Source organism: Meriones unguiculatus, chromosome 18 (assembly GCF_030254825.1).
Source record: "Meriones unguiculatus strain TT.TT164.6M chromosome 18, Bangor_MerUng_6.1, whole genome shotgun sequence".
Classification (NCBI taxonomy): Eukaryota; Metazoa; Chordata; class Mammalia; order Rodentia; family Muridae; genus Meriones; species Meriones unguiculatus.
In genome coordinates, this window is record NC_083365.1 from 15949184 (window position 1) to 15971683 (window position 22500).

The 22500-nt window shown below is 40.4% G+C and overlaps 2 protein-coding genes across 3 annotated transcripts in view; one reads left to right on the top strand and one right to left on the bottom strand.

Annotated features, from left to right (window-relative positions):
• The window catches only part of Fam227b (family with sequence similarity 227 member B), a 184372-nt gene that overhangs the window by 84479 nt on the left and 77393 nt on the right, over positions 1-22500 (top strand). The window lies entirely within an intron of this gene.
• Positions 1-22500, bottom strand: part of Fgf7 (fibroblast growth factor 7) — a 50481-nt gene that overhangs the window by 2034 nt on the left and 25947 nt on the right. For both annotated transcript variants that reach the window (XM_021655935.2, XM_021655936.2), the window contains exon 3: positions 196-299. In XM_021655935.2, the coding sequence (XP_021511610.1) occupies positions 196-299 (104 nt within the window). The remainder of the gene's footprint in view (positions 1-195; positions 300-22500) is intronic.

The following is a 22500-nucleotide window of genomic DNA, read 5'->3' on the forward strand; positions in this document are numbered from 1 at the left end:
CTTACAGATAACCAACATCCAGGTAGCTTAAGCAATCTAAGGTCAAACAAAAAAATAGTTTGCCTTAGTGCTGTAAAGAATGTTTTAATTGAATATTCAACTTGTAGCGGTAGAACAAAAGTAATTCCACTTTTCAGAGAGGCAGATATTTTTGACAAAATAGATTTGCATAATTACTCAGTTAATTATTAGTACCTTTGCATAGAGTTTTCCTTCTTTGTTCATTGCAAGATAGTATTCACTTTCCACCCCTTTAATTGCCACAATTCCAACTGCCACGGTCCTGATTTCCATGATGTCTGCAAGGAACCACAGAAACATACATCAATTACTCACTGATCTTGAGACATGCTTCCCTAACACACAGTCACAAATACCAGAAATGCAAACTGATGACTTCCTGATCCATAGAAAAGGATATCTGCATACAAAGAAAGTTACATATTCAGATTTATCCTCTAGAATGACACTTTTAATCTATCATAGTGACAAGGTAGCTAATATTTGCTGAATTTATACCATAAAACAATTGGCTCCCCAGGATGAACTTTTCCAGTCATCCACACACACTGGGGAGCAGACATCCTTGTCATATCCACTTCACTGATAAGGGTACTGACGCTCAGAGAAGTAAATAATAAACCAAAGCCTGACAGATGCTAAGTGGCAAAAGTAGAATTTAAACCCAGAAAGTGTGGTGTAATACAAAGAAAGGAAGGATACATTCCGTCTTAAAAATTATTACCGATAGAACAGTTCTTGACTTTACTGAAAATGAATATTTTTAAAATTACAGCATAAGCAATTATAAATCATGACAAGTAGAATCTACGGTCTTTAAAAACGATTGTCTTAAACTATGTTTTAACGCACAGAGATGACTCAAGTTTTAATTATAAAAATCCTACTACGGGATTGGAGAGGTGGCTCAGCAGTTAAGAGCACTGGCTGCTCTTCTAGAGGTCCCGAGTTCAATTCCCAGCAACCACATGGTGGCTCAGAACCATCTATGCTGGGATCTGATGTCCTCTTCTGGCATGCAGGTGTACAGGCAGATAGAGCACTCATACACATAAAATGAATAAATTTGTATGCATTCATAATTAATTTCATAATCTTTGTGGAATTTATTTTACAAAACAGGTACTTTACAGCATTAGCTAAATATTTTATTTTATTATATATGATGTAGAGGATCATAACCTTGCTTAGCCATCGTCAGAGCAGCTTCTTACAGGAGATGGCAATTAACACAGAGACCCACTCCTGAACAACGTGCAGAGAGTGAGAGACTTTGGAGCAGTCTTTTCTGAGTGCGATGTCATCAAACCCCTCCCCTCAGAACCCAGGAAGCTATGCAGAAGAGGAAGCAGTAAGATTTTAAGAGCCAGAGGGGATGGATGACTCCAAAGAAAGTGTTTTCCAGACACAGCAGGACTGAGGCACACATGAACTCCCAGAGACCATGGCAGCAAGCACAGGGCATACACGGGAAGCCAGATGGATTGCCAGCAATGGAGAGGAGGAAGTAAACGGGGCTCCCACCCCTGACCAAGATAATTAGTTTTTCCCGCTGGGGTCTCACTAGGTATACAAACCACACTTCAAGACAAGCACCATGCCCAGGAGTAGTTTGAACAAACAAAATGAACTGAATGATATTTTTATAGACATTTGTCTCATTTTTCTTTGCTTGGGTATCTTTTTTTGTCTTATTGATCTTTTCTTGTATATTTTGTTTTTTGTGTTTTGTGGAGAATTTGTGGGTTTCTTGGATTTGTTGTTTGTTTTTGTCTGTTTTTCTTTTCTGTTATTATTATTATTTACAATTTATTCACTTTGTATCCTAATTGTAGCCTCCTCCCTCATCTCCTCCTGGTCCTACCCTCCCTCTTTATTCCTCCCCATCCCTCTTATTTAGTCACCAGATAGGGGAAGTTCTCCTTTCCTACTGTCTGCCCCTAGCCTAACAGGTCCCATTAGGACTACCTGGATCCTCTTCCTCTGTAGGCTTGCTTGGCCACCCGACCAGGGAGAAGTGAGCAAGGAGCAAGCGACTGAGTTCATGCCATACTGTCATGTCAGACTGTCTCTTCTCCCCTTATGAGGGAACCCACTTGGAAACTTAGCTGTCTATGGGCTACATCTGAGCAGGGGGTCTAGGTTCTCTCTATGCATGGTCTTTCATTGATGCATCAGTCTCTGCAGTCTCCCCTAGGCCCAGCATTGTTGGCTTTGTTGGTCTCTTTGTGGGGCTTGTGCAAGTACTTTGAAAATCAATCTGGCACTTTCTCAGAAAACTGGGAATAGCACTACCCCAAGACACAGCTATACCAGTCCTGGACATATTCCCGAAAGATGCTCAAGCATACAACAAAGACATTTGCTCAACTATGTTCATAGCAGCTTTATTTGTAATAGCCAGAAGCTGGAAACAACCCAGATGTCCTTCAACCAAAGAATGGATACAGAAATTGTGGTACATTTACACAATGGAATACTACTCAGCTATTAAAAACAAGGAAATCATGAAATTTGCAGGCAAGTGGTGGGAACTAGAAAAGATTATCCTGAGTGAGATAACCCAGAAGCAGAAAGACACACATGGGATATACTCACTCATAAGTGGATATTAGCCATATAGTTTAGGATAACCATACTAAAATCTATGGTCCTAAAGAAGCTAAATGACAAGGAGGACCCTAGGGAGGATGCTCAATTCTAATTCAGAATGGCAAACAGGACAGACAGCAAAAGTGGCGGAAGAGAAGATGGGAGCCTACCACAGCTGTCCTTGTGAAAGACTCCACCCAGCAGGGGATCAAAGCAGGTGCAGAGGCTCACAGCCAAACTTTGGACAGAGCTCAGGGAGTCTTAGGGAAGAAGGGTGATAGGAAGGCTCCAGAAAGGAGAGGAGCTCCACAAGGAGACCAACAAAGTTTTCGTCTTTTTTTTTTTTTTTTTTTTTTTAAAGAGAGAAAGGTCATGGAGAAGGATGGGAGGAGGGAAGGTGGGTGGAAGCTGGGAGGAACGGGGGGTGGGGGGGGGAGTGTGATCATGAAATTAGCCTAGTCAGGATTTTGTCTTGTGTGTGAAAAGAAGCCCACTTTCAGACATACTGTGCTCAGCCCTAGTCAGAGGTGTCCAGTAAAACTGCACATCCAAAAGCTGGAGCCTACGAAGCAAAGGAATGTGTATTTGAAGCGTTGTCCAATGCACACAACCCTGTGATTTTAGGAGACAAATTAAGACCACAGTCTGGTTTATGCCCTTGAAATAGCAAACAGTCCTGCAGCAACGCCTTACTTGAGGGAAAAGAAAGCTTTCTGACCCTAGCCTGAAGAGCCTAGGGAAACACTGCGGCACTGCTGACAAGCTCGTGACAGGTTGCGGGGCTGAGGCAGTGTCACCACAGCCAGCAGATCCTCCCTGACAGCCGCGGCCACGCCAGGCTCAGTCCGCAGGCAGGCACCCGCCTCGGGCGCTTATGTAACATCCCTGTTTTCTCTGAGGAAGGTGCCAAGAGAAGCAATGCAATCGGCAGGGTCCCACGGGGTTAAACTGGCACCGCTGCCATGAAGAACACTGAAGAAAGCGATTACTGCGCCACGCTTGCAGTGCCTTCGAAACAGCGTAAATCCGTTTAAGAAACTGGTACGTTTGGGTTCCAAAGACCGACCAATGTGAAGGGTTCACACCGTTTTCCTTTTTTTCCCCCAAATCCATTAATCCGATATTGTGTTTTCTGACAGAGGGGAGTGCTGACACACAGCGTGAGGTGCAGCATTCACGACCAGTCGGGATTAGACGATGAACCTCTCATGTTTGCAGGGTTCCTTCATGGAGCACAAAACCTAACTGTTGAGTGACGGGTCCTGTGACAGGTGAACTCGCCCTTTAGAACCCGTCAACTTGCCTTGTCCCCACAAGCCACCGTATCCCCTGGCTATCCATTGCCCACATTTTATGTTGTTGTTGCCCTTTGGCAGTAATCAGGGACAAATGTTGTTAATCTTATTCTTCCACATACTAGGATTAAAGATAGAACAAAAAAGAACTGTAAGGACTCTAGCTTCAGATGGGATGAGAATCCACTTTAAATGTCTAAGTTCCTATATTCTTAATTGCCTGATAGTAAAAAAGAATTTTTTAATACCAGGAAATGAACAGAGCTAAAAGTTGTTTGGTGGGCTCCCATTAAGAAGTATGGCCGAGGACCAGCCCTGATTGTCTAGTCTGTTACTGTCTGCTGTGCCCTTTTTTAAGTTGAGATCCAGGAATGGAAGTGTTCACGCCGCCACTTGCTCGTTCACAGGCAGAGTGGGAATGACGCTCTTTCCAATCTCTACAAACGTCTCTAGAACTGAGAACTGCCTCAACGTATGGAACTTTGCCTCTATTCCAAAACAAGAGATGATGACATTCTCAGAAAATATAAGAATGCGTAGCCTACTGATAATATTTTATCTACCAAAATAAGTTAATTGTTGTTGACTTTTTAAGATGCAGTAAATGAAAAGTATATATGCTGTCTCATAGAAGGCTGATACACGGTGGTGCTTCCTGTTGACCTGTGTTCCTGTTTACAAGCTAATTCATCTATCCCCATTTGAAGCGGAGCACAGTGCATTACACAGATGCACCAAACCTTTAACATAACAAGAGTTCCAAAACTGAGAGAGAGAAACATGAAAATTAGGACAACATATAATGCATGTCACCATTAGCCTAGCCGAAACACCTTCAACAATAGCATTGGTTCATCGTTCAGGGTATGTAGCTCACACATCAGGGGACACTCACTAAACGCTTTTCTTTTTCCAGAATTCCACCATTCATGGAGTTATCCAGACTTTTTCACCTGTTTAATTTTGTGTCACACTTGGAATCCAAGGTGGAAAACCTTAGGATAAGTTGCTATACTTCAACAAAATTCTCCCAATATCGACTTGCAGAATTACAAGTGCTCCCTTAATCTTGCACTCGATATTGATACTAGTTTCCTGTTTTTATTGTCAGTAGCTTCATGATTTAAAGTACTTTACCTTCCCTTTTCAAAATTGTTTCCAGTAACTACATGGAAACCTGTCCCATTTGTATTACTATTTACTTTCTAAGACTTTTTAAGCGTTTTACTGAAAGGTTTTGAAGGGAACACATATAAATAGAGATAGTATAATACACATTTTGAAGATGAAAAATGAGGTTTGATGATTAGGCTAATCAGAACATTTAATTTTGTCTTTGATCAAGTATACCTTCTTGCACATTTTAAAGCTAAGAACTAAAACCAACACCAAACAAACAAAACCAATTCTAATGTTAAATAATGAACTTTTAGTATATTCTGCCAAGATTGTCTGGAGTGAGAAATCTTAATGACTGAATATTTATATTGCATTTAAGGGCATAGATTTAATTTAATAATAAACTCTATTACATAAATGCATGCTTGCAAAATTGTATCTAGTGTCTCTAAAAGAACAAAGAACTTTAAAATATGATAATAAAAATAATTAAAAGTAGATGAACTATCTGAAGAAATGGCAGCAAAAGGGCAGATGAAAGGAAAAGGTGCCATGTTCTGTCACTAAAGAATGAAAGCAATGGCGAGGTTCTCCTCACAGCTCTTAGCATGAAAAAACCCGACAGGTCATGCACACTGGCAAAGATGCAGCCCAGACTCCTCCTGGACAGTGGGAACGCAAAGTGCAGCCAACTTGGAAGACACTTTGTTGGTTTCCTAGGAACTGAACACACAAGTTTTGTGCCAAGGCCCTTACCCCATTGAGTGGAAGACATGTTCACACAGAATTCTGAACACGGATGCCTGGAGCAGCGTTACTTACAAGAGCTAGAAATAAGAGACAGCCAAGGTGTCCAAGAGGAGAAGGAAAGTCCCACTGTGCTATATTCCTACACTGCAATGTTAGGGTTTTAGAACTCAGCTGTCAAGCCACACACTCATGCATGTGTACACACAACACACACTCACACACACACAAGCTTACATGAGTACTGAATTTTTAATCAGTTCTGTAAAATCAGACTATTTTATAGAACTGTAACAGCAGATTTGTCAAAATTCACGGAATTGTACAGGACAGCAAACTAACAACATATATTGCATTATTGGTTCATCGATGGTAGGACATATAACCCCTTCCAAGACATTAAGACAGAGGAACCATAGGAACCGTTTTCTGCTCAAGTTGTCTGCAAAGCTGTAGCTGTCTTAATGTTTTAAAATTGCAATTTTAACTTTTCCAAGTTGTACTCTAGACTTTCATTAATTACATACAATGACTGACACTAAAGAGACTACTTATACAAACATCTTAATTATTTATTCTTGTCCCAAATACACAGAACTTGTGGGGTTTGTTATGACTACTGCTTTGGTAATAGATTAAGATCCGCTTATCAAATGAATTATTTCTTTTTGTAATCCATAAACAGTTATGAGTAGAGTTATAATGCAAGTGTGCATTGGCAAGTATAGAAAATGCAAATCTTCTGTGTGTGTGAAGACCATTGTCCCACTTGTAAGTGTGTTTGTCTCTAAGTGTTGGGCAGGAACGTGAGATTCGGTGATGTTTTAGAAACTTGAACTGATGACATTAATTATAGTCACCAAAATACTTCGGTATTAATAGAGAGACTATCTTAGAGAGCAGCAGGAAGGAGATGAGGAAGGGAAGGTGGGATTAGGAGGGAATGAGGGAAGGGGCTACTGCTGGGATACAAAGTAAATAAACTGTAATTAATATAAAAAATAGAAAGACTATGAAAATTCAGTTCAGAATTTTTTCTTTCTGCAGACAAAGATAATAAATGACACCCAGCAATATATGCCAACCACTTAAATTCATGGAATGGAAAGTCAATATCATAGGCATTAAAAACCAAGAAAATCAATATCATAGGTATAAAAAACCAAGAAGGGTGAAAGGATTTGAGTAACGATAGTTAAAATCAAACCTTGCGTGATGGATAAGGATAATAGGTAGAGAAGATGAATATGCAATCCAATTGAAGAAAAACAGTATATTCAAGATCATGAAAGCTAAGATTCAAATGTCATGATTGTAAGATTAAACTTGGCACTATCTAGACTAGGAAGTCTAAGTGATAGGATTGAATAGTAACTTAAGGAATTTGAAATTGTATTTGAAAACAATGGGGAGTCCTTTCCGGTTTGTAATTTGAAAAGTGTCAGTGTGGGAGTGTGTGAGATAGCTTAGGCAGGAGGGCCGCTTACCTCTGGCTGACATCCATCCGAGGTGGAGGAAGAGAACCCAGCACGCCCTCTGACCACCATACACAGACTCTGCATCCCCACCCCCACCTCTTACACACAGAGAAAGAGATAAATGTGGTAAAGTACTTTTTAAAAGAGAAAAATGTCCTGCCACACAGGGCCTCTGAAAGGCTCTGCCCTGCAGGGAATCAAAGCAGACGCTGAGACTTAGGGCCAACCTCTGGGCAGAGTGCAGGGAATCTTATGAAAGAAGTGGGAAATAGTAAGACCTGGAGAGGACAGGAGCAACAGAACCAAAAAATCTAGGCACAGGGGTCTTTTCTGAGGCTGATACTCCAACCAAGGATCATGCATGGAGATAACCTAGAACCCCTGCACAGATGCAGCCCATGGCAGTTCAGTGTCCAAGTAGGTTCCACAGTAATGGGAACAGGGACTGTCTCTGACATGAAGTGATTGGCCTGCTCTTTGATCACCTCCCCCTGAGGGGGAAGCAGCCTTACCAGGCCACAGAGGAAGACAATGCAGCCACTCCTGATGAGACCTGATAGACTAGGATCAGAAGAAAGAGGAGGAAGACCTCCTCTATTAGCGGCCTCGGGGAGGGACATGGGTGGAGAAGGAGGAGGAAGGGTGGGATTGGAAGGGGAGGAAGGAGGGAGCTACAAGGGGGATACAAAGTGAATAAATTGTAATTAATAAAAATTAAAAAAAAGAATTAAAAAGAAAGAAAAATGTCAGAGATCCATTGGAAGAAAACAAATGGGATGTGAATTGTAGGTGAGAGGCTGAAACACACTTTGGTGTCGGTTGGTGTCATTGACTCTAGATTCCTGTTTAACCCCGTCTTTCTAAACCCACTTTTATTTCTCCTGGAGTTTTTGTTGCAATTTCGCTGTCTGTTGTAAGTCTCAAGTATTCGTGCTATGAATATCTCAGGCTAGTGTATGACCCTCTGTAAATGTGGTTTTATAAATAGAAACTTCATCCACATGCAGACAGAAATAGCCAATGTGCTTCTAAATGCCCTGAGACTTTCCTACTGTTTCAAACTGTTTCAACTGTTTGGTTTGAAATGGTAAATTATATACACAAATAATAAACTGTGAAACATTTTTCTTGTTTCATCTGGCGAACTACTTGTTTGATGTTCAATGGCTTTAATTAAAGAACACAACTTTTAATAAGTTGTGTTTTCAATCCTGCAGTTTTTTTTTTAAAGCATGGACACAATCATAAAGATAGTAAAGAATTTCATAAATAAGTGCTCTTTTGACATTAAGATCCTGTACTTCAGTGCTGTGTTTTTGCTTTCTCTGGTTACTATTGTATATTTATATATGAGTATTTATTTGCTGTTGTAAATTTGAAAAAAAAATACCTTTGAAAAGCAGTAGACTTAACGTAGTCATCTCCTGCCTCCTCCTAGTCATCTGGGGTCCCTCTTCTTTTTGTTTTTTGGTTACAAAAATCCTCCCCTTAATCAGAGCTGCTTTAAGATTTTCATGAATTCCAGGCACTATTTCCCAAGACTGTCCTACATAGTGAATCATATTAAATAAGTCAATATTACTCAATAGAAGCACTAAAATTATTTTAAGGTTTGTGCAATCTTTCTTTTGAAAAATTAATTGTTCTAAAATAAATCACTGAACTTTCCCTTCGCTATACATTTTGCAGATACGCAATCTTACAAATGTGTACAAAGTGAAAATACCAGATTAAAATTACTGTATTTAATGAATAATGAAATGAACATAATATTTATATGCTAGACATTTGCTAATCACTACTTTTAAAATTTAATGCCAATAGCTTAATTTTAAAGTTCTAAATGCATTCTTAAGGACTTGTAATTTTCATTGACTCTAGGTTCTTTGTCTAGGATACAGTGTCCCCACCCTTCCCAATGGCTACAGTGTCCCCACCCTTCCCAATGGCTACAGTGTCCCCACCCTTCCCAGTGGCTACAGTGTCCCCACCCTTCCCAGTGGCTACAGTGTCCCCACCCTTCCCAATGGCTACAGTGTCCCCACCCTTCCCAGTGGCTACAGCGTCTCCACCCTTCCCAGTGGATACAATATCTCTACCTTTCCCAATGGCTACAGTGTCCCCACCCTTCCTAGTGGCTACAGTATCTCCACCATTCTTATTAAAAAGTGTGTTGTTTCTTCTTACCAGTAACAAGCTTAACTGGCCTTCTCTTGTCAAGGCCACTGATGAACCAGCTATGTCAGGTCCAAGATTACTGTGACAGTCATAATTTCAGTGCAAACTTTGGCACTTCATCCCTTAGTCTAGTCTGACTGCTGCTGCTTCCCCAGCCTCACACTTCTTCTTGTATGAATTCACTTGACAATTGTTACTCTCTTAGTTAGGAGGAGTGACACTGACTGTGATCTCAACTGCTTGGGAGAATGAGGCAGGAAAATCCCCTGAGGCTAACCTAGGTAACATGGCAAGGCCTCACTTTGGTTTCTTTTTAAAGATTAACTTTTTATACTAACTTGTAACTATTGCTTTTTGACAACTTAGTGTATTGCTTTTGTGCTTGAGGGTCATTTTCATCCCACTGACGAATTCAAATTTCCTTAAATTCATCTGGAAATACTTTGAATTTATAAAGTGAGATTTGATCCTAAGTTATTTTATTCTTGGAAATAGCTATCTCATTTTTCATCATCATTTGTTGAATATTTTCACTCCCTTCTTCATAGGTATAATGGCTCTCGCAGCTGTTATGGACTGTTTGTCTCATTGATTTACTAACCTTGTAGCTGTGAGCCAACATTCATTGGTTGTAAGTTACTGGTTCACACGGCTTGTTATACTTATCAGTTCTTGTTCTAGGTGTTGTGTATCTAATGAGACAGCGTTTCCCTTTGCAAAGGTGAAAACGATGGCCAAAATGACTTGTTCACCCACTAGATTATTTACTTCAAATCAGCATTTTAGCATGGCTTAGATTGACACAGGGAGCCTGTTGTCCATGGTTCTACCAGCCATAGGCCATTGGCTTATTTCACACTAACACACTATCACTATCTTTCTTATGATTATCTTAATTATTTCATTATTTCAAAGTTCCAGATAAAGAAAAATTAATGGCTTCTCTATAATTAATCATGAATTCTAATTTTCTATAACATTGTAAAACTCATGATTTGTAAATAAATCCCAAAATTCTTTCTATAGGTTTTACACAATTAAAAGTTTATTAGACAAGTGCAAATTAAAATATGAATGTCATTGTGCCAAAGGTGACAGAGCATGGCTCTGATCTAAGTAGCATATTTGTGTGCCTTTTAAAAAGCTAGCTCAGTTGCTCTTGTGATTTATTTAGTTGCTAAATGATTAGCTGACAGTATGGTTTCACCCTGTTGTTTGCAAGCAGGGCTGCACAAATAAGACACTACAGGTGTAGACAGCTGGTTACCTCCCCCAAAATAATGTTGGCTGCTGTGCAACTGTCACACAACATTATTTAAAAAATTATCATGGCATACTCATTGCCAGACCTCATTCTAGGCAGAGGACTTGCAGATATGAAGATGATCTACAAGGGAACTACACGCTGTCAAATTTATTGCAGTACAAGTTTTGAACGTGAGTTATAAAGATGTTTTACACTTATTAGTTTATATTTAACTGAGAATACTGTTAGCCAACAGTCATATTCCAGTTATAAATTTAACTGCACATGACAGTGAAAGCACCTATTTATAAAATAATGAAAGTCATTATGTCTTGACTAAATGATGAAGTAATGAGTAAGTCCAAACAGATTTATCTCGTCTCTCTGATTGCCAGACACCCATACGTGATGTTCATGGAGACAAACCATTACTTTCTACACTGGAAAAATGTCAAATGAAGAAATGGTGGGTTGAATCTTTTTTATTTCAACTTAAGATTATGTTAATTGTTTTAAAATCAGAAACATATTAACTTATTTTGAGGCTGAAAAATGCCTATATCTTCATTCATAAAGAATATTACATAAGGGCTGGAGAGTTAACTCAGAGGTGAAGTGCAGCGGCTGCTCTTCCAGAGGACCCAGATTCAATTCCCCACACCCACGTGACAGCTCACAACTGGCTCTAAGTTAAGGTTTAGGAGTTCTAGCACCCTCTTCTGGCCTCTGAAGGCATTATACATACACGTGGTATACAAACATGTACGTGTACATATAGGCACACATCCAAACACACCTGTCCCGTGGGGTTGTGGGCTTCCTGGAAGCCCCCCTCCCCGCTGTTTCCTGGCTGGTGCTCAGGGTACATTTTTCCCTAGTCCATAGACTGCTGTACCAGAACATACCCTTCGGTGCCTAGTCTAGCTGCTTCCAGCAAATAGGAGAGACTGCAAATATTCTACTGACACCTGGCAGCAAGGACTCCCACTATACCAGTCACGTTTATTCATTCCTCTTGCCATGCCCATTCCCTCAACTTCTGCGCCCATGGATAGCCAAGGATAAAAAACATGAGACACTGAAGTCAAGAATCGTTTAAATTCTAGTCATTTCAAAAATGAATGTGTAAGAAAAGATAAGGGGGTGGTATTTTCACTAGAGAATGAGTGATGTTGAGTTAGAGGAGTTTTTAAAATTAAAATTTATTCCTTTACAGTTTCACACATTGGTCATATCCTGTTGCTCTCCCTAATCCCCTTCCCACGCTCACCAGACCCCCTCTTTCTACTAAGACCCTATCTCACGTTCATGCATCTCCAGTTTGTTTTGTTTATGACTCACTAGGCTTAACCTAGTTGAGGGCTGCCCATGTGGGCATGGGTGCAGAGCTATCGACAGGATCACTGAAAATTCATTTGTTGGTTACACTCCTCAAGACCATGACTTCTTTCCTTCCAAAAGCCCTCATCTGCCATTAGCTTGCCTGGGCAGGGCTGGGCCCGTGAACACCTCTCTAACCAGGGACTGAATGTTTGGGGGTTCAGTCTCATGCAGATCCTATGGAAGTAATTGAACCTGCTGCCTGTTTCTAAGGGCTGTGGCCATGTCACAAGTTTGTCCAGCTCTGTCCCCAGTTCTCCTCCCCATTGTCCAGCTCTGTCCCCCAGTTCTCTTCCCTGTTGTTCAGCTCTGTCCCCCGGTTCTCCTCCCATTGTCCAGCTCTTGTGACCTCTGTGTCCCCTCTTCTGCTGTTCTTATATGAAGCATAACTTCAAATCTGCAGATTGCTTGTCTGACTTAGTTGGAGTTTTCAATGAGGACAATGAGTGTGATGTGTGAGAGGTTTTATCGATCCTGCTCCTAAATTCTCTTTGTGATCTAAGTCTATGATCACACTCCAGCTATAGCGTGAGACTAACAAAATTGTTTTTAGTAATAAAATAAATGCATGATCCACAAACTTTCAGAGGATCGTCTCAATTTTTGAAAAACAATTATGTTGGCATTTCTGATTTTAAAGGATTTAGCTTTATTTATCCTTCCAATGTTGATGTCGTATGTAATCCTTAACCCCACCTCCCTCTCTAACATAGAATCATTTTCCCTGCTTCCATCACAATGCTAATGTCTTCAAAAGAGATAAAAATCAAAATTCACCAGCTTTCCTGCTTCCTATTTTTATTCACTGCCTTCAGCTGTAGCTAAGATGGCGTACCTTCCACACTGTGAAGGTGAGAATTCCGCGGTCTGATGCACACACACGCAGCCTCTTTGTTCTTTCCTCACTATCACTTTTCACTTTGGATCTGCTGTTATAACTCCTTAGTATCATTAAGGAGGGCAGACAGCAGCAATATATTTCTGTCACATTCAGCACCTCCTGGCTCCCTTCACTCCAAAGAGACACCTTAGTTATGGTGAGTGTGTTGGTAGTGAAGATGATTTCTTTCGAGGATGTCAGTGATTGTTACAGATGAGGTCTTATCTACTTCATATTCTCATTTAAAATATCAGGATATTTAGGTAATTTGTGAATTATTTGTGGTGCCTAATAATCTGTAAGCCATTGCTATCATCTTGACTACAGAAGAAAGCTACTCTGTTCTACAAAGGGAATAAAATGTTTTCATCACGAAAAATTAAACTGTTTCTTGCTCTAAGGCTTTAAAATTTAATAGTAACAATGATGGCACACATATCTAATTTATTAAACTTGGATATAAAATTCTGATGATTGAACTATGCAATTTTCACACCCTTCTCACTTAAATAGGATTAACTTTAGTTTTGAACATTCCCAGAAGTGGTATTTTTTATATTGACAATATTCGGTGAATATTTATCTCTAGCCAAAAAGAATTCTTCAAAGCAAACACATTTGAACACAGAGTCACTCTCATATTTTCCACTGAACAGAAATTACTTATAAGGAAATAAGTAACTTGAGTGTTTTAAATTTGTTTCACTTTTACATTTGTTCTTAAGATGGTTTGGGTCATTTCTTTTCTTAGGAACAACTTATATAAGGAAATTCTGTCTCCAGCTGCATTTTTTTTTCTTAGTGTCAAAATTATGTGATATATCCACTTAAGAACATGCAGTTGCCAGGAATGGTGGCACAGGCCTGTAATCCCAGCATTCAGGGAGGCAGAGGCAGGCAGATTTCTGAGAGTTGAGGCCAGCCTGGTCTACTAAGTGGGTCCAAGGCTACACAGAGAAACCCTGTCTCAGAAGAAGAAGGAGCAGAAGAAGAAGGAGAAGTTTTCAGTATCTTGTGCTTTGCATATTATTTATGTTGATTTCCTCAGAAGTTAGAATGAAATAAACAAACCCAAGATTATAAGTGATAAGATTAAAATAAGTCAGGACCTCCAACTAAACAGTGAATGTGTAACACAGAACAAGCTACCTGTGAGGTTCGTGTCAGGGTCTGACCCTCAGGGAGATATGTGTGCCACCCAGGCTTTGCTGCCTGGAGAGAGCATTCCAGTGTCCACCTTCCTCAAGTTTCTTTATTGACTTCACCTTAGAGGAGGTGACTCTAGGGCCTTCGTCAGACTAGGGAGAAAACCTTCCTTTGGCCGTAGAGCCCACTACTTCAGGATAACACAACTGATGCGCGTGATGTGTTTGCATCACTTGACTGTGAGAAGCCCTGTACCTGTGAAACAGCAGAGCTGAGAGAGTCTTGGAACACACTGAGGGTTCTACAACTGGGGAGCTGACTCTACCCCATCACCACTGGGGAGTGGTCATCAACCCTGACTCTGTTTTTTAGTGATGTCCAAAATGTTCCGATAACTTGTCTGGCTAAAATAATCCCTTCATTGAGAGATTTATGAAGAACCCATGTGAAAAGCCTATAAATCTTTAGAAGGGCGCGGTATGATGCTGTTGGTCCTACATTTATGTAAAGCAACTTGAGCTTGTTTCCGGCAGTTAATCTTGAGCTTGTTTTCTGTGGCCTAGGGATAGAGACAGGTAAATTCTGGGGTATCAGTGAGTAAGAATTTGACTGGGTGCAAAGGGATTGAGCACACAGGCAGGAAGAGTGAAACTGATAGGAGAAGAGAGTATAAAAGGAAGAAAGTTTGGGAACATTCTGCCACCCACACAGCAAGATCACTCTAAACATTGTGTCTTCAGATCATGCTGGCTGTCAGTGCTCAGAATGGAAACATGATTTAAAGCCGTTTTCACCATTGGCTCTTAGGAAGGCTCAAGTGGATGTCCTTTTCTAATAATGTCACTCCAAATAATAAATTGCTATGTGGAGCAGTTAGCACGATTTTACAAAAAACAAAATTCAAGGGAAGAGAAAAAATGAAAAATGTCTATTTACACAAGAAGGTATTTAAAATATTTTTTTTTTAAAAGAGGGAAGGCCTGGTGAACCTCTGTGGGGAGCTTTTGTATGGACTCCTCAGTTTCTAGCTCACAGAAATCAAAACCTCGCTGCCATCTCCATTGCCGTCATTAAGGGCTCATTCAGTTTTACCTACCCATCTGTCTCCAGCCTTTCTGACTTCAGACTGGCCCTTTGCGCATACATACAGGATGTGGCACAATAGTCTAGTGCTCCAAACACTTTGGGTGCATGCACGCTCTGCAAAAAGCACAGTAAAACAAAACCCTTTGTACTTAGGATTCAAGGCCCTCCAAAATCTGACCTTAGCCTACCTCTATCGCTTTCTCCTATTGTTCCTTTACAAACTGCTCTTTGGCTTCAACAAATGGGTTTACTTACTTTCTTATTCTACCATGAGATTCCCAGCACTTTCTCAACTCTATCTAGCAGTTTCCATAACGTCATAGAGTTCTGTATTCCAGTATTTCCCAGATGCTGCCTCATTGACTGGACTACCTTATGCCTGTAAAAATGAAATCCAATCCCCAGTACTGTGTACCTGAATCTCTACCTGGTAGGCATTCAGCAAATGCTGAAGGCCATAGAGAGACATAGGAACCCCTACCAACCAGTGTATCGAATTATGCATTGGCAAATAGAAGTTATTGATTATTCCAGGGCTAAAGAATTAACAATTGTCTTAATTAAAAGTCTATATAAAATGTAAGGACTGAAGTTAAAAGATAAGTAGAAATAGCAGATATGTTTCCTTCTGATTTTACTCTTGGAGTTTACTTAAGTAGATAAGGACAAAATCTCATTATTAACTCAAATAATGTTTGTATCAGATCACTTACATGATACCAGCTCAAAAAAGTTATGAGAGAACTCAAAATATCTCTAGCTTTTCCTTTGACCAGAAGATTCTACTTTTTGGTTTTGGTTAAACCTACTTTCATTTTTAGCATAATTTCCATATGTCTCTATGGTGATAAGGCAAGGCGTCTATTTACCTATCTACTTCCTTCTAGCACATTACACCTCGGTGCACACACAAGCTCTCATATTTCAGGAGTTGGCCAACATGACTTTGTTCTTATATGTGTTGTTATAATTCTAAAAATATTGATTATAAGCTACCTTAATGTCCATGTTAATAATTACTTCCTATTCTAGACGAAAGCCAAAATTGCTTTTATCCTGTGTCATACAGCAAATATTCTACATCCTTCATTCATTTATAATTTATTCATTCATTCTAATTCCAGAATACTTTCATGGTACCCTATAGTCTACATAACTGCCGAGCTAGGGGAATGACATCTGTGCTCCAAATGTACATATTCTATATTGTTTAGCCAGGGTTATTATATATTTTGTATCCTAACATCTCTCCTCATTGTCTCCATTATCTTCTTGTCATTTTTATTATAACTTCATGTAATGATAATATCTTCAGGGAAATATTCAAAGTAATTTTTTTGCTGCTTTTTAATGAAGAGGTTCTTAGTCGGTGCCTTTTATCTCATAAGCACAGTTTTAATTTTATTGCAAGGTTTATTACATGAGGCCTGGAAAGATGACTCAGTAGATAAAGGCACTCTTTGCTAAGTCTGGTGACCCGAGTTTAATCCTTAGGACCCATGTAGTGAAAAGAGAGGGCTGACCCTTGAAGGTCCTCTAGCTGCATGCTGTGGCACATACAAACCCATTAGTGCGCACTACCAATAAATATAATTAAAACTTTGAAATGCACCCACTAGTTTTCTGTCTGCCTGCTTATGAATGGCCCATGTTACAAAGCTTATCACTGTTAGCTTAGTCCACTGATTTAAAGGTAGTGGCGTGATGTGTAAACTTTGATTTTTCACTATACATTCTTACTTTCAGAATATTTCTAAAAATGTCAACTATGTCAGGTCACTTTCTGTCACCTAAAGAATCTAACCATTAAACATTATATTTATAATTTTTTATTCAAATTTTGCTCCTTTTTAAAAAATCAGTGGTTCTTGGCATGATCGGGTGAGCGCGGAGACAGCACCAGCTGGGCAAAGAGCACTCTCCTGTGAGACAGTGCAGAAACACAGGAGCTTTTCAAGCTGGACACACTCAGGGGGGATTCTGTTGATCCCAGAGAGCCACACCCGGCCCAAGCCATCTTCCTCACGGCTTATTACAAGATTAAGCTAATAATGATAATACTGATTAATTCCCTAAGAGATAATGTTTAGTCGTGAAAAATAGCACCATATTGAAAACCTTATTTGTAAAATGTTTCTCACATTTCCAGTGGAAAAATGTAGTTCTACCTTAGGGTCATAATAGGAACTCTGGTAAAGTTATCAAATATATAGTAAAGTTATAAACGTATAACTTTATTTCTAGTCCCAAAGGTTCAAAAGCGCTTTTTACATCTTAATTCCCTCAAAACAATTTATCACATAGGTAGACTATTTAGCTTGCAGGAACAACCTTGGCCTTTCTTGATGTCTAGCTCACAAACTTCAAGCAGCATAGCAGGAAAGCCCAGAAAGTCAGAGAGAAGAAACTATGCAAAAGCCATGACATGGCAGACACAGCAGCATGATGGTTAATCCCCTGTGCTTCTAGCACACACGAGGTGGATTTCCAGGGCAAGAAGCGAGAACCGTAGGCTAAGAAGTGAGAACTGTAGGCAAGGAGAGCTTGTGAAGAAACCTGTGTGGGTAGCTGAGTTTGAGTTTGGGGTTTCGTGCTGAAGAGGAAGGAGGTAAGACACTCAGGAGAGCCACCTCGAGAGGCAGTGCGCCAGGAGAGCTGTGAGGACGTGATAGCATCTCCTCCGAGGAAGGATCAGGACTGGATGAGAGGTCACCTGTTTCCTACAACGAGGGTATAGCTGTGTAAATGGGCAAGCCCTCAGCCCTGCCCTGAGTTCAGCTATACCCTTTAAAAATCTCAAGGCGATGTTAATATTTAGAGATACTTTCAAGCAATGCTAAAGTAATGTTGATATTTAGAGAAACAATTTCAGTGCAGCAAAACTGAATGTGTGTGTGTGTGTGTGTGTGTGTATTATAGACCCAAATTGGAATCCAGAGAAGAAAAATACTCTTATTTACTTTGAATATAAAATTAATTTTCCCATTTATCAACAGCCTTCGAGAGCCATCATCTCTATACCTGCCAAGGACTGTGCTAGTCTAAATTGCTTTCAGACTTTGGCTATTTGCTATTTAAGTCTTTCAAAGTTGAGTCTCAGGTGAATAAAGCAAAACTAATTAGATGGAGAGAGGGAAGGAGAGCAGTGCTGGACTCCCTGAGCAGAAGAAGCTGCGTCCGTCCCTCTGGCCAGTCGCCATGGCCAGCCCTTGTTCTTCTCCCCACCCTCTCCAGCTCTGTACAGCAGAGAACAGATGGTGTTGATGCACCCTGACACATAGCTAAAATGGACCAGGAAAGACTGTAAACTATGTGTCCATGTTCATAGTGGGGATTGTGAGTCTAAATAAAGATGTGTCTGCAGAGCCGGGATCCATGCAGTGCGTGAAAAGAAAGAATTGTGAACCGGCGTCGTTCTCAGCAATGGCATCTGACAAGGTCTAAACTTAGTGAAGATCTATAAGATGCTTCCATTTTGTATCTGAATAAGATGCAGAGAAAATTGAAGCCAGGGACAGCATGCAAAAAGAGGCAATTTAACTGTCTGATTCCAAACTACATCCACAACAATTAAAATAAGAAAATTCAACATGAATTTTTAATACTATTTTAATAAAAATATCAAAATTGCTCTCACAAAGCTCAAAGCCGTTCTTACTAATTTCAGAAAAACTTGATTAGTTCTTTGAGAATTTCATAAAACATGTTTTGATCAATTCACTCCTTCTCCAAGTCCTCCCAGATCCACCTCTTCTTTTCTCTACTCACCCAACTTTTTGTTCTCTTTTTGCTTTAATACCCATCAAATATAATTTGTGCTGTCAATATATTCTTGGATGTGAGGCCTTCCACCGAAGGATGGTCAGGAAGAAGCCACACTCTTAGAGGAAACTGACTCCCCCTCTCACAGGAGCTTTCAACTGTCCTTGGCTCACAGTTGGACTTTGTGCTCAGCTCCTTCTCCACACTGGGATAAAACCTCACCTGACCAGTATTGTGTATGTGTAAAAACTGCTGTACGTTTAGATGTACAGCTACGTGTAGTGTTTGGAACAGCTTTCTTGTAATCATCTACCACCTGTGGCCCTTCTATTCCTTCACCCCCTCTTCCTCAATGATTTCTGAGCCTTGGGAAGAGGTTGTGTAACACTGATGTCCCATATATGGTTGATCATTCCATCCTCCGCACCTTGACCAGTTGTGGGTCTGTGTTGATCACCATCTACTGCACATAGAAGGTTCTTGACCAGGCCTGAGGGATGTAGCCATCCACAAGCATCACTAGCAGTCACTGGGTCATTTTAACACTATGTCCATTTAGCAGAATAATAGTAGTAGTTTTCCCCTTGGACCTTGGGTCCCTCTAGCCACAGGTTCTTGTTCTGACAGCGGTGCCAGGGGTGGGTTTCTCTTGTGGAGCAGGCCTTAAATCCAACCAGGAAGTGCTTGGCCACTCCCATGATGTTCATGTCACCTTTGCACGAGAGGTCGTATAGATGGCAGAGTTGCAGCTGGGTATAACTGGTGGTTACTTTTCTCCTCCAGAGGCATTCATAGCACTATCTAAGCCAGCAGAGATGAGTCTTCCAGGTCACCATGGTCAGTGACTCCAGCACTAAGGTCTCAGCAGTAGAGTCTTTCCACTGAGTTCTGGGTGATAACCAGTAGTACTGGCAATATTCTAAATGTTTGGGAGTCTATGGGACCTCATTGGCTCCTAAAGTCTGGCATGAGGTTTTGATTTATTCGCTTGTTGTGTCTAATACAGTGATTGTTGGCCTGTTGTAGGGTAATTCCATTTTATTCTCACATGTGTGCACAATGTATCCATATATACATATATTTCACACACATACATACAGAGAAGCTTCTGTAATAGTAGCTTGGTTTCCATATAACTTCTTCAAAGTGTCTTTAGTGTTATTTATCTTTCTTTTCCTTTCTGTCTTAGTCACATTTTTATTGCTGTGACAAAACACCATAGTCCAGTCAAACTTAGAGAAGAAAATGTTTATTGGGGTTTCCCAGCCTCTGAGAGTGAGTACATGACCGTCAGGAGCATGGCAGCGGGCAGGCAGACACGGCACCGGAGCAAAAGCTAAAAGTTTACATTTTGAGACACAATGACAAGCCAGAGAAAGCCAGCTGTGAATGGTAAGGCCTTCTAAAGTTTCCAAGCCTACCCAAGTCACAAACCCCCTCCAACAAGGCCACACCTCCTAATCCTTCCCAAACAGTTCCACCAAGTGGGGGCCAAGTATCCAAACTTAGGCGCCGATAAGGCCATTTTCATTTAGACCATCTCCTCTATCCTGTTCCCTCACCGCATTCTAATTCAGTCCTTCCTGTTCTCCTAGTTCCCTTTAAGCCATTAGCCCACTACGCCTTACCTGCCCCTTTTTGAAAGCCACACAGCGTAAGTCACATTCTTCATAGCTGTGATACCAACTACGTAAAAGATTGCCGACTCTGTACCTACCAATGTCTAGCATTATACATGGGTCTATCATGTAGTATTTGCAGAACGCAAAAGTGAGTTGCAAGCTTCTTTGAGATAAACTGTCTTTTGGAATAGAAGGCCCACATTTACCTCAAATGGCAAAGGGGATCCTAACTGACAAAACACTAAGGAAAAGAGTCTGACTCTAGAACTGTCAATGAGAACCTCTCAAGCTAAGAAAGCCATGAAGAAATCCATCAAGATGAACAACATTTGAATCAGGAAAAGCAGACTTTAAAAAAAAAAAGAAAAGGTGACCAAGGAAAGTGAAAGAAATAGACGTGGGCACAGAGGAATGTCTGTGGTCCTCAGACATGTCGGCTATCTCCACCGGGGTTTGCCACAGCAGTACTGGGAGTGGGCAGTCTTTGGAAAATAAAAAACTGAAAGCGAAACACTGTATAACAAACAACAGAGCCTCTCCTTAGATATTTGAACCCTACACAAAGACCACACAACTCTGGCTTCTAATAGAGCTCCACGCAGGCCAAAACATCACATTGCCAAGACAGAGAAACTGTACAAATTTCAGAAGTGCCAGGGGGGTTCAGGTTGTTTAATCATTATATACATTACTAGTATCAAGAGTCCTATTTTTTCAGACTATAACGAATACAATGTGTGGGCTGAAATATTTGTTTTATGACTTGGATGCTGCTTGAACATCTTTGGAATTTGCTAGTACTCCCACCTCAGATGTTTAGTAAGGATTGCTTAGACTGTGAGGAAATGTCAGAATATACGCAGGGAAAACAATAGAGTCATGGCACTGCAGATTTAGAATCCGAGTTAATTTCAGTCCACGCATTCCAGAATTTGCATGGTCAGAGGTCATATTTAGACACTAGGCACACTACAAAGACTGAAGTCAATTATATTACGTTCCACTAAATCAAGCTTTATCCTCCATAGCATTAGCCTGTGTGTGTTGACATATCTATACGTGTGTGTGTGTGTGTGTGTGTGTGTGTGTGTGTGTGTGTGTGTGTGTTAGGTAACTAGGTCTGCAACTCATTGCTATCTAGAGGCATTGAGTTTGGGGGTTATATGGCTTCAGCAAGGATCAGGGAAAAGATACCACTTTTTTTCGCCTTGTCAGAGTCCAGGGCCAGCCTCACCCCTAACACCAGATTCTCTGGCTGTATTTTCTTTGCACTGGACACCACAGCAAACACTAACAAAAAACACAAAGTCTGTTTTTGGTAAAGACAGATGAGAGTCATGAAGTGCGGTGTCAGGGAGGGAGAATGACATCTGTGGAAATTGTATTGAGGGGCTGAGAATGTGGCCTAGGGGTAGGATGTTTGCTTAGCATTCCCTGGGCCTGAGGTTCAGTCTCCAAAAATAACACGGTGCAGTGGATAAGCGAGTAAGAATTTAGCAATGGATTCTCGAAAAGAAAAGAAGAGTTTCTGATTTGTAGCTCTTTCCCTATTTTGCCAGTTTCCAAAGTTTAAATAGTCCTGCCATGACTGGTTTTATGTCCATATTAAGCTACCAGCATGGTATTAGGAAGACATGAATAAGAAGTTTGAAAGGATGCACACTGTCAGCTCCAAGGAGCCAGGAAAGCCAGCTCTAGCACATTATCACGTACTTCTTCCCGGCACAGTTCGTGCCTGGCCTTAGCTCTTGAAACTCCATGAGCTCATTCTTTTAAACGCATAGAATAATAATGTATGGTACCATACCAAAATAATTATAATTATTCCCCGGATCATAAGTTTACATAAAAGCAAAATTCACAAAGAAATAGAAGAGAGAACTGAGATCTATTCAAGAGTTCTATTGCTGCTTGCTTTACAGATAGGAAAGGAAGCACACCTAATACT